Raw genomic sequence first — 13,236 nt, 5'->3', positions numbered from 1 at the left:
CGCGAAGTAACAGGTAAAAATTTCCATGGAAAGAAACAGAACATCCCATGTACGTACTCTGAATAATCACATAGAGGTAGCAGTTATCATATTCATAGAAGTTGTAACGGAAGCCATCTTTTGAACAGCATAGAAAAATACTTAAAGTACTCTGCAAAATTAGTAAAGGCAAAATAAAGGTTAATTGAAAGGAATCAGAATTTTCGTTGATTTTTTAAAAATTAGTGAGATGCATTTTTTTCGTTGTAATGACTACTACTTCTGACCAGCTCTGCATAGCATTTTAATTGTGTTTATAGATCGTACTTTCACTCATTATTTGGATGGGTGTTTTGATGCCTCATGAAAATAAAGTACATGTATTAATACATTGAAGTTTCTCAAGCAGGGGTAATTACATAAATTTAAAGAAATGTATATGATTGCTTCAGATGAAAAAATTCTGAATCAATTATATGACCAAAATTATAAAAGATAAAGTGGGTACTGTTATGTAGATGGAAAATATTGAGTAGTTAGAAAAGGGTACCTAATGATGGCAAAATAAAATGCAGTAGGCTTGAAGTCAGTGTGAATCATCACAGCTTAAAGGAATTTTTCTGCTGTTCACTGTAATTTCATTGATGTTTAACTGCAACAATTCTTAAAAAATTGTCTGATTCAGATGCTTTGTTTCAATTGAGGCAATTTTTATGTCAGAGTGTTTGATAATATTCCTATTATTTCATGTATCACAGTGAGGCTATGGTATGGATGCAAACACCAGAAAACTTCGAGGGCATCAAAGCTAGCTTTGATGGCACCAGTCGATTTGCACGTCTAATTAAGTTGCATGTACGCATTGCTGGCAGGCATTTGTTTGTGAGATTTGTGGCTACCACAGGTGATGCCATGGGCATGAACATGTTGTCTAAGGTGAGAACAAGCTTTTTCAGTTCATTGTTGAATTGCTGTATTCACTTCAAATTAGGAACTATATGTTTGAAAGAAGTGTCATTATGTGATCTTACTTCTCCAGTGATTGACATGGTGTATGAAATAACTATTTTCTCAAAAATTGTTAATATTAATTTTATTGAACACTAAGCTCTAGAGGACAAATTTTGGGAAATTTATAGGACGTGATTTACTATTACAGGGCACTGAAGTTGCTTTGGGTTATGTTCAGAAAACATTCCCAGATATGGAACTACTTAGTCTCAGTGGAAATTTCTGTACTGACAAGAAACCGGCAGCTGTCAACTGGTAGGTCAATTTTTTTTTCTTTAACATTTGTGTGTGTGTGTGTGTGTGTGTGTGTGTGTGTGTGTGTGTGTATGTGTGTGTGTGCTCCGTAAAGCTTCATGTTGTTCTAAAAATAATGCTGGATGATTAATTTAGTTGCAAATAAATTTTAATTTGTTCATATTTAAATATCTCTCTTGATGAACGTTTGTATTCATACAGTGTATTAAAGGATTTCAGACAGTATGTACAAAAATTAGGAAGTGATGTATGATTCTTAAACATTTCTCTGTGCTATCCATCAGTCATTTGTAAATAAATGCTTGCCTATCCTCAGTTTTTGATATTGTTTGTGTCAGTAATCAAAATACAATAGTGCTGAAATAAATTGTTCCAGGATTGAAGGCCGAGGAAAGTCTGTAGTCTGTGAAGCTGTTGTTCCTGGAGAAGTAGTGTCAAAAGTGCTTAAAACAACTGTGCAAGCTCTTGTTGATGTAAATGTTAGTAAGAACATGATTGGCTCTGCTGTGGCTGGAAGTGTTGGTGGATTTAATGCACATGCAGCAAATATAGTTACTGCCATCTTTATAGCAACAGGCCAGGTTAGTACAAGATTTTTGTGTGACCGTTGGAGCAATACAGTGGTGTATGGTTGACTACTGATAATGTTAGAATTAGAAAGCAAATGAGACTTAAGCCTCTACAGTGATGGGTAAAAGTGATGTTAACATTGCCCTCCTCACTATATTTCTTTACTGTACTAGGCTTCAGTATTATTTTATTTTCTTCATGATTTGGACTAATTATTAAAATATCTTTGTGCTAACACATGGTTTCCTTGCATCACTTCATTATCATTGCTTCTTTTCCTTTTGACATATCCTATTTTTTATTGTAAATATTTTCATTGCTGTTTCACATTTGGATCCATTATTTCAGCTTTTCACACTTATATCCATGATTTCAGCTTTTAGAGAAAATTAAAAAGCTGAGGGAAAAAAATTCCATTTAGTTGTATATCTCACGTAATCTTAATGAGAGAGTTAATATTCTTGCTTCCTGAGACTGAAGTTAGGAAACTTAATCTTTTTCAGTCCCCTTACCTTAAAAAGGCATTTTTCGAATCTTATGGCCACTTGAAATAATAAGCCAGTTGCAGAATACTATTTAGACATTGGCCTAATCAGTTTTCCAGTTCAATAGTTTTTCAACAAACAAGAAGTGGTATAAACTATTTTTCTCATTTTATAAGGATATAAAGAGGAAAATTCAATACAAGCTTGCTAAATTCAGAAAGAGACAACTGAATCGGCCAATACTTACTATCAAGATGCTCAACTCCATTTTAAGCCAATAGAAACATAAAAATAGAAATAACACACATCATTTGAAACTTCTTCAGAGAGGAAAGAGGAATTGGTTGACTGTTTAGTCAATAGAAAGTGGTTTTCAAGTTTTCAGATGTTCTTAGTTGTAATTCTCATGTCTACCTTTTACTGAATTTCTATGATGTGAAGAGGAGTAAATTGTTGCTCACCACTTAGAGGAGCATTGACTGGCTGACAGGCACACTAATAAACAGGGAGATCCGGGAAAAACCCGGGAATTGTTTAGAATTCCGGGAATTTTTCATTGTTTTAGTTTTCAGTTAAATTTTTGTAATTTTGACTGGTAAGAACCAATACTCTAACAAAGGATCCCGCTACTGCAGAATAATACTACAGCAACAAAACATGAACAAGAGAAAAAAAAAACGAAAATAAAACTTTAGTTGCAAAGGAAATGCGCCATATGCAACAACAAAACAGTGCTCATACAAGCGTCTGCAAACAGCAAAGTGTGTCAAAGGCTTTAGGAACACTATGCAATGCTTTGTAACAACATATTGCCTCCGATGAGCATGGCGTGACAACTGTTTAAATTAGATTCGTTTGAGCAATGCGGGAAGGCTCTTGCGCATGTGCAGTTAAGTCACGTATGAGTAGTACCTTCTCCCGCTTCTGGTTACAGAAGTGTGGCTGGGTGCCACTATTTAATATTTCCCCGGTTCAGAAATTAGTAAATCTGGGGCTGATGCACAGAGCAGTCTGAGTTTTGGTGGGGAGGTGGGTCGTCTCCACGTGACCTGTGTTTACGTTTAGTGATTTTTGATGTTTCCTCTTTGTTTATTGCTCTCACGTTAAATGATGACAAAACGGATTTTTGTGGCCGGGAGCTATCAAATGAATTAAATTACGTTCGCGTGATTACGGAAGGGTAAAATATGTTATTAGTTTTAGATTGTATTTCCACCTTTCTGACAGTCAAACATTAATCGCCTTACGGAACAATGAAGTTATTTTTGCCGGTTTGCTAAAGAGATTTGGCTTTTATTAATCTTTTCTGTTGAGGTAGTGAATTTATTTGAAATGAATTGTTTAATTTCACACTATTGGCTAGTTCCAACTGTTCGCTGCATTTCAAGTGCACGTATGGCATTATTTCATAATAAAGGACCAAACATGAGATAATACAGTACTGGTATTCCAAGAAAATTTTCATACGAATGTGCATTTTAAGCTGAATTATGCGTTTTATTATGGTTCACGAAATTCCAATGCTCTTGAAGTATCCTCTGATGTCTTGTTTCTTTTATGACATAATTTAAGATCTTTTAATATCTTACATGTACGATCATATGGGCTTCCTGCGTCATCGTAGCTGCCCAAGCGCGGTGACGCTTGTTATCTGGTGCTCTCTTGCAACTGCTGAAACGAACGTGTTTCTAACAGGTCGCGGCAAAATATTGTGATTGGTGGTTTGAAAAGCGTTACATTGAAAGCAGATTTCCTTTTATGTGCGAGAATGTATGATGAATTTCTTAAATCACAAAGCGTTTGATTCTCATTTAAAAATCAACTCTTTGAGGATGACCATTTAGAAGAATTTCGAGCCCAGAAGATCAGACATTTACATCGTTATTAAAATTTTTACTGGCAAATTTGTGTGATGTATCTTAAAGTGTAACGAGCGCGCTACATAACAGCGATCTTGCTATTGGCTGACTACATCACGTGTCCTGTGCTGTCATCAGCTGGCGAGATCACGTGACATGAGCTATGACTGGCTTATAAAAGCGCATCACAATCTTGATTTCAATGTTTCGGAAAGTGACATGCAGTGTTTGGTTGAATTCGAATTTATACCTTCGTAATACGAAAATATGCAGCGTACATGTTGCTGTACATCAAAGGTCTTTCATAACGTGTTTTTCCCCCTGAGTTTCACCCGGGAAAAAGTGTATTTTTTAACCGGGAAATCTGGGAATTTTTTTTTCCTGGTCAACGTATACACCCTGAATAAAAGACTGCTAGATATTATTTACCTCTCCTTCATAAGACATAGACAGCATGTAAAAAAACACACACACACACACACACACACACACACACACACACACACAGAGAGAGAGAGAGAGAGAGAGAGAGAGAGAGAGAGAGAGAGAGAGAGAGAGCTACAGTTGTATCTGGATGCTGAGGCTTCACTGCAACTAAGTTTGAGATGAAGAGCTATCTCTGATGGAGTGGGCAGTGGGGGCATAGAACAGGAAGAGGAAGTGGGGCGGGAAGCAAGAGGGATTGTGGAGTAGGAGTGGAGGAAGATAATAGTGCTGCTTTTGCGAGTGCGCGGGGACATGGCAGGGTCAGGCTAGTAGGCTGCTAGATGCATTGTTGGGTTGGAGTGGAAGCAGGGTAGGGAATGGGGAGGAGGAGGATGGGACCCCCGAAAGCTAATGTCATCTGGATCCAGCAACACCAGCTTCTTGCCATTGTGCAGGAGAGAACAGTCTTTAATTTTTTTCCAGAGTGTATCCTCCAGTTGCAGGTAAGGATAATTAAATTTTTATGACATATTAAATCCAGTGTTTGACATAAAGGTTAACACTGCAAGAACAGAAGTACAGAGGGGAACAAAATTATGAACATCTCTAGATTTATAATAATGTCTGCTACCACAACATAGGCCATACCATTAACCACAGCGACTACACACCAGAAACTACAACATACAACAGAAATACAACTCATTATTTGAATGCAAATTTCCTCATACTTGCAATAGCAGTCTGTTAATTTGACTGCTGCACTAACTCACTTCAGCATAAAAAATTAAATTTCTTCGTACGCTGAAGCTAAACGTACTGCACACATAAGACTCTGTCAACAAAACAATCGACTGAGGTCATGCATCCATGCACAACTAAACTTTTGTTACCAACTGTGGAAACTGGAAATCTCTAGGGGACAAAATTAGGAGCAGGGATGATATTAGGACCCCTTACCTTATCCTTTGTTCCCATAACCCACCTGAGTTCAACTTCCACTAGTCTCTCCCATCCATCTGCATCCATCCTTTTCACAGCTACCACTCCAGCTCTGTACATGTGTTCCATTCCACCAGTGTACCTGCATAATCCTTTCTTCTTCCCTACTTCCTCCCCCCCCTCCCCCTCCCCCTTATGCTCTCCCTCAGCACAGCCTCCTGATGCTCACCTAGCAGCTCATTATCCTGCCCCACTACATCCCTGCATGCTCTCACAGGTACCACTACCATTGCCCCTCCACCCCTTCTCTTCTATACCTCCTCTTTCTCACTCAATGCCTCTTCTGTAACCTGCTACCCATTGCCGTGTGTGTGTGTGCGTTCTCAAAAAGAATTATTCTGATAGCTAAATAATATGTAGCAGTCTTTTTATCAATCTGCTTGTCTGCTACTCAATGTAGTGAGTAGCACTTAACCACTTTCATACTGTTGTTGTTCCATCCCAGATTTTCCATTTTGTGTTACAGAGTTTTATACTTTTTAATTGGCAAATATATTTCTGACTTTCAGGTGTTTCTCTAAAGCTGCATACAGAGACACATAATTGAAAACAAGTTTGTAGAGATATGTTAATACACAACAAAAATTATGTCTTTGCAATGGATTTTTGTTTCCATGCGCATTTAAAATGTTTACATGTTTTCTCTGAATACAGGACCCTGCACAGAATGTTAGTAGCAGCAACTGCATGACATTAATGGAACCTTGGGGAGAGGGAGGCAAGGATCTTCATGTGTCATGTACGATGCCATCCCTTGAAATTGGAACCGTAGGTGGTGGCACAGTTTTGCCAGCACAGGGTGCCTGTCTTTCCATGTTGGGTGTTAAAGGTAAGTTAACATTATTTCCTCTCCTCAGTAACAACTGTAATGGTTTAGAAGTATGATATGTTGTTTAGAAGAGGGATAAAGTGTTATTTAGAGAGAAACAATCAAAATTCGTTAGAAATAAAATTTGGTACATTTTGTGTTATTCTGACTTCATATAAGTAGTGTCAGATGCCTATTGTTTCATATGTATAAGAGTATGACTTTGATGCATGCATTCATAGTGAATACTTCAGACATGTGTGTATAGTCACAACATATGATCCAGTTTAATTATCAAAATTTTACTTCCACTTCTGTTTTATGATTTGTAATGGTGTTTGTATGTTTGTGTTGCACAGGTGCAAATGAGGAGTCTCCAGGAGAAAATGCTAAAATGTTGGCAAGGATAGTGTGTGGCACAGTATTAGCTGGAGAACTCTCTCTCATGTCGGCTCTGGCTGCAGGGCACCTGGTACGGTCCCACCTGAGGCATAACAGGTAACTGAACTCAAATGGAAGTTTCTGGCTCCTGGACTTCTTAATAATTGTAACAAAAGTTGTAAACATTTCATTGAAACATGAAATATTCATGAGGATACAAATCAGGAAGAGATCTCTGTAGGAAGAGATGGAGTTCATGTAAAAATGGAAGAATATGAATCCCAAACATTCAAAACCTAAAATTCTTTTCTTAGGAAGTTCATAAATGAAGCTACAGCCAGTGATAGTCACATGTATATAACAAGTTATTCTGTATCTTATATAAAAAGAGAGATACACAGGATAAAGTAACTTTGTACAAAAATAATAAAACATTTAAATTTTTAAATGCTGTTGCTATCAGGCAGACCAGCAACTAATGCTATGAGGTATGGGTAAAACTGCACGCTACTTGATATTCAGAAAGAATCAAAATTTTGCCTTCGTGTGGTGACAGTAAAGTAATTATAAATGTAAGTTACAATTAAGAGATTATATTAAAAGTTATCTTCATTTATCTACATCTACATCTACATGGATACTCCGCAAGTTACACATAAGTGGCTGGCAGACGGTTCATCGAATCACCTTCACAAAAATTCTCATTATTCCAATCTAGAACAGATCACTGATAAAACGAACACCAAAACCTTTCTGTGCGAACTCCGATTTCCCTTATTTTATTATGATGATCATTTCTTCCTGTGTAGGTTCCCGAGAAAATATTTTATCTTTTGGAGGAGAAAGTTAGTGATTGCAATTTCGTGAGAAGATTCTGCCGCAGTGAAAAACGCCTTTGTTTCAATGATGTCCACACCAAATCCCATATCATGATGTCAGTGACTCTCTCTCCCCTATTGCGCAATAATACATAATGTTTGAATTTTCTCAATCAGCTCCATCTATCCCACCTGGTAAGGATCACAGACTGAGAAGCAGTCCTCTGAAAGAGGACGGACAACCATAGTGTAGACAGTCTCTTTAGTAGATCTGTTACTTTTCTAAGTGTTCTGTCAGTAAAATGCAGTCTTTTGTTTGCCTTCCCTACAACATTTTCTGTGTGTTCTTTCCAATTTAAGTTGTGTGTAATTGTATTTCCTAGGTATTTAGTTCAATTTATGGCCTTTACATTTGACTGAATTATCGTGCAAAGTTTAACAAATGGTTCAAATGGCTCTGAGCACTGTGGGACTTAACATCTGTGGTCATCAGTTCCTTAGAACTTAGAACTACTTAAACCTAACTAACCTAAGGACATCACACACATCCATGCCCGAGGCAGGATTCGAACCTGCAACCGTAGCGGTCATGCGGTTCTATACTGAAGCGCCTAGAACCGCACGGCCACACCGGCCGGCCCAAAGTTTAACGGATTCCTTTTAGCACTCATATGGATGACCTCGACTTTTCATTGATTAGGGTCAACTGCCAATTTTTACACCATACAGATATCTTTTCTAAGTTATTTTCCAATTGTTATTATCTTCTGATGACTTTACTAGGCGATTAACAATACCAGCATCTACAAACAACCTTAGATGGCTGCTCAGATTGTCTCCTAAATCATTTATATAGATAAGGAACAGCAGAGGGCCTATAACATTACCTTGGGGAATCTCAGAAATCACTTCTGTTTTATGACTCTCTGTCAGTTACTATGAACTTGACTTCTGTGACAGGAAATCACGAATCCAGTCACAATACTGAGATGATAATGCAATTTTATTACAAGCTGCTTGTGTTTACAGTGTCAAGCCTTCTGGAAATATAGAAATATGGAATCAATTTGAAATCTTGTGTCAATAGCACTCAACACTTTGTGTATGTAAAGAGCTAGTTGTGCTTCACGAGAATGATGTTATAAATTCATGTTGACTGTGTGTCAATAGACTATTCTCTTTGTGGTAGTTCATAATGTTCAAACACAATATATGCTCCAAAATCCTGGTGCATATCTGTGTTAATGATATGGGCCTGTAATTTATTGGATTACTCTCATTAACTTACTTAAATTTTGGTGTGACTTGTGCAGCTTTCCAGTCTTGGGTACAGATCTTTCATTGAGTGAGCAGTTGTATGTGATTATTAAGTATGGAGCTATTGCATCAGCATACTCTGAAAGAAACCTAACTGGTATACAGTCTGGACCGGAAGACTTGCTTTTATTAAGTGATTTAAGTTGCTTCACTTCTCCGAGGATATCTATTTCTAAGTCACTCATGTTGGTAGCTGTTCTTGATTCATATTCTGTAATATTTTCTTCGTATTCTTTGTGGTGAAGGAACTTTGGAAGGCTGTGTTTAGTAACTGTGCGTTGTCAGCACTGTCGTTAATAGTTTTTCCATCGCTATTGCGCAGAGAAGGCATCGATTGTGTCTTGCCGCTAGCATACTTTACATACAACCAGAATCGCTTTGAATTTTCTAACAGGTTTTGAGACAAAGTTTTGTTGTGGAAACCAGTTTAAACATCTCGCACTTAAGTCTGCACTAAGTTTCAAACTTCTGAAAAAGATCACCAATCTTGGAGGTTTTGCTTTCGTTTAAATTTGGCACACTTTTACGTTGTTTCTGCAACAGTGTTCTGACCCTTCTTATGTACCATGGGGGATCAGCTCCACTGTTTGTTCATTTATTTGGTATAAATCTCTAAATTGCTATCTATACTGTTTCTTTGAATTCAAGACACATTCGGTCTGCACTTACATTATTAACTTGGATGGAGTGAAGATTGTCTCTCAGGGGGGGTGTCAAGTTATCTGCTTGTTTTGAATAGGTATATTTTTCATTTATTTTTGGAGGATTTGGGATTATAACATTCAGTCTTGCTATGACAACTGTGTGGTCACTAATCCCTGTATCCATTTTGATGCTCGTTGTTAGCTCAGGATTATATGCTGCTAAGAGGTCAAGTGTGTTTCCACAACTGCTTTCTGTTCTCCAGTAAGAAAGAATAGTATTGTATATTGTAGCACATAAATGAAGTGTTTGACATAAAGCATATAAGTAGGAGAGGAACAGCAAACAGAAATACAGGTAGCACAGGAACAACAAACATAAATTTGTGAGAAATTGCCTATCTGTGTGTGTTATAAAATTCATGTACAGAATAAAAGCTTTTTAAACTGAAATCTCGTTTGATTTACTTTTGAATAACTTATTACCTCATAGAGACTTAATATCACTTGAAAGTGAGTTAAAGATTTTGGTGTTGCTGTATTTTACTTCTTTTTCAACTAAAGACAGATTCTTCATGTCACAATATATCTGCACCTGGATGTTTGTTATAGTTGGAGTCACGAACTATGGCAGTCAAGTTGAGGCTTGTTTTGCACATCTAAGTTGTGCATTCTCTGACAACCAATGAGCGTTCAGTAATGTTCTTGGCACTGTACTGTGAATGTCATAGCAAGTTGTGAGCAATAAACATTATCATAGTGAGTTATATAGTAAATTTTTATTCTATTTCTTGCGATTTCTCATGGCTCATGGTGGTGGCAATTGAAATATTCTACACAAGTACGCGAGAGACATAATTTGAAGTATACATGCTATCTTCAAGTGCAGAGCAAGTGTAAGTGCTTAACAAAACTGTTGCTTGGGACTGACAACAATGCATTCCTTGTTTGTGTCTTGAGGTGCGCAAAGTGTCATTATTCGTTAATCGGACTGAAGTAGAGCACCTCCTATGAAATGGAGATAAGTGGCACAGTGATTAAGACACTGAATTCTGAGAAGGAACTGGGTGCATATCTCTATCCATTCACCTGAATTTATGTTCCCCGCGGTATTCCTAAACCATTAAGGCAGAATGCTGGGAAGTCTCTTTTTAAAAAATTTCATTCGTCATTTCCTCTTCTATTGTTAAGTAATCAAAATTTGTCTTATGTCTTAAATTAGGGAAATGCTAATGGGACATTAAGCTCCATCTTCCTTCCTTCCTTCTTGCCAAGAAACTGCATCTAAGTAGAGATCAGTTTTGTTTGAGGTATAATTTAATTCACAAGTAGTCATAAGAAGATTCATGACCAAATTGCTTGCCCAGTATTAATGATTATGCATGTCACCATATACATATTCAACAAATGCTGTGTAGCAAATGACTTGAACTGGGCAAAAACATTGTGTTCGCTTTAAACTCTGTACATTACATTTTCATCTACATCAATGTTCATTTATTGTATATTCGACAAGGTGTATTTGTCAAAGAAATTAACATGTTGAGTGAAGAAAATGAGATAGAAGGTTAAAAAATATTTCACAAAGGAAAAAATTGGGGGGGGGGGGGTTGCTTGTATGCCTATGATAGTTTATATAGAATCAGTAATAGTCATTTTAGAGTTTTGTTTAATCTTTTACTCAGTGGCCCTCTATGTGTACTTAATGAAACTAAAAATGATATTTATTGTTGCAGAGCTTCTGTTACTTCAAGACCGAGTGAAGAAAAGTCGTGAAACGTGTCTCAGATGAAGCTGAATGCAGTTGCATGTGGGTCACTGACAAAGAAGACTGCCACAGTGACTGTAATCAGTGACATTCCATGCATCAGGATGACTGGCAAATATCCACGAGAACATGATTCTCTGTCATGGAAGAAAGAGTGGTTTGAAACTAGGCAGTGTATATTCTGAGAGAACAGCGCCCAAAACCACTGCCAGTCACTGAAGTTTACCAAATAAATAAAACAGAAATGTTTTAAGATGTCTTGTCTTACTGACTGAATGGAGTACTAGTTCATTGAACAGCATCACGCAGTTCAATTTAACTAAGTGATCATGCTCAATAATATAGAGTAACTGTTCAATTAAATCAAAATGTGATGAGTTAGATGCATTTGAATAAGAATTTTGAGCTTCAAACTTGTTTATACAATCACATTTTTTGTGTAATCAGACTGACTATAATTATTTGGATATATTTATAGATGTAAAATAATCGTAATAATTTATTAACTGAAATGAGTCTGCAGAAAAGCTGGCTTTATGGGACAGTACAGTACTTAAAACTGCTTTTGAAACTGAGTTTTTGTAGCTGCAAAGGAGGAGAGCCTTTACAAGAAATCTGTGTACAACCTTAAGAAACATTACATCTTATTTGCAGTCCTTGTGTCGTCTTAAATCTTACTCTATCTTAACAATGAATGTGCTTGAGCATTTAGTGTACTCATACCTTTTGAGTTCAATAGAGCCTCAAATGTAATTGAGAAACACTATATTATATGTAAATACATGTACAAATGCCTACCTGTCATCAGAATAGATTCTTGATTAATATTTTCGTGACTTGTTTATTATTGACACATACATATCTTGGTGGTTTCTTGACCGACACAGACTGAATGTTCATTTATTGTGACATTTTAGGCATTTTTTAAATTTCACTGTAATGTTGTGCTTGTCAGATTTAGGTTACAACTGATGTGTGATTGTCTTTGCAGTATTCCTTAATGTTAGTCACTTGTAACCAGTATTTGTACAAAAGCAACTGCAATGAAAAGATCTGTAATCATGTAATTGCAGTTTATCTACCACAAACTTAATTTATAGTGCTCAATAAGTGTGAAAAATCAATTTGTGCCAGTGAATGAAACTGTAAAAATATTAGCTGCTCATAGCCATGTCACTGTTGGAAAACATAACAGTATTTTCTATATTTTTTAATTAAGTAATGTCACAGCCATAAGTTATACAGTTGTTTCATTTATTGCAAAAAAATCCTTTAGAGTGTTTATATTGATCATGTGAAGGCAACAGCAACATTGCAATAATTTCTTAAGTCATGACATTTTCCAGCAGAAAGAGAACAGAACATTATTTTTTACAACCTAAGCAGAGAAAGGTCCCGTAACTTATTATGAATAAATAAAAAGAACTTTGTAAGATACCTTGTTGTTGTTTTTGTCTTTATATCCCAGAATCTTTCCCACACATCTCTCTCTTGATGATATCTTGATCTACAGCCAGTATTATATTGTTAAGAGGTTTATTTCAACAATTAATTACAGCTGAAATGTTAAATCACCAGCTATATAGTATATTTAATTCACCTTCACAATAAACTCTTTCCTCTTTCTCCCACGTAATTGTGCGTAAATTGGGGGGGGGGGGGGGGGGGGAGATGCTGATAATACTGTGAAATAATCAAACATACCAGCAGTCACAATGGAGAAAGTTACTGTACAGCATAAGAACAATTATACAGCAGTACCTCATCTGTACTCTTCAATATGTACAATTAGAAAGCACTGGTTGCAGCAAGAACTGATGTGTAAGCGTAGGCTTCCGCGGCCGTTGTCTTCTTCAATAAAATTCTTCAGGGTATCAGACCGCATCGTCATAATTTAAAATGCGCCAACGTTTCGG

The 13,236-nt window shown here is 36.7% G+C and overlaps 1 protein-coding gene across 4 annotated transcripts in view; it reads left to right on the top strand.

Annotated features, from left to right (window-relative positions):
* LOC126262594 (3-hydroxy-3-methylglutaryl-coenzyme A reductase) overlaps positions 1-12,713 on the top strand; it is a 436,833-nt gene extending 424,120 nt beyond the window's left edge. For all 4 annotated transcript variants that reach the window (XM_049959331.1, XM_049959334.1, XM_049959335.1 and 1 more), the window contains 6 exons: positions 738-915; positions 1,139-1,245; positions 1,622-1,826; positions 6,242-6,416; positions 6,755-6,893; positions 11,289-12,713. In XM_049959331.1, the coding sequence (XP_049815288.1) occupies positions 738-915; positions 1,139-1,245; positions 1,622-1,826; positions 6,242-6,416; positions 6,755-6,893; positions 11,289-11,328 (844 nt within the window). In that variant the 3' untranslated portion in view covers positions 11,329-12,713. The remainder of the gene's footprint in view (positions 1-737; positions 916-1,138; positions 1,246-1,621; positions 1,827-6,241; positions 6,417-6,754; positions 6,894-11,288) is intronic.
* The last annotated feature ends 523 nt before the right edge of the window (positions 12,714-13,236 follow it).

The sequence above is a fragment of the Schistocerca nitens genome, chromosome 6 (assembly GCF_023898315.1).
Source record: "Schistocerca nitens isolate TAMUIC-IGC-003100 chromosome 6, iqSchNite1.1, whole genome shotgun sequence".
Classification (NCBI taxonomy): Eukaryota; Metazoa; Arthropoda; class Insecta; order Orthoptera; family Acrididae; genus Schistocerca; species Schistocerca nitens.
This window is presented reverse-complemented; position numbering and strand designations above follow the sequence as displayed.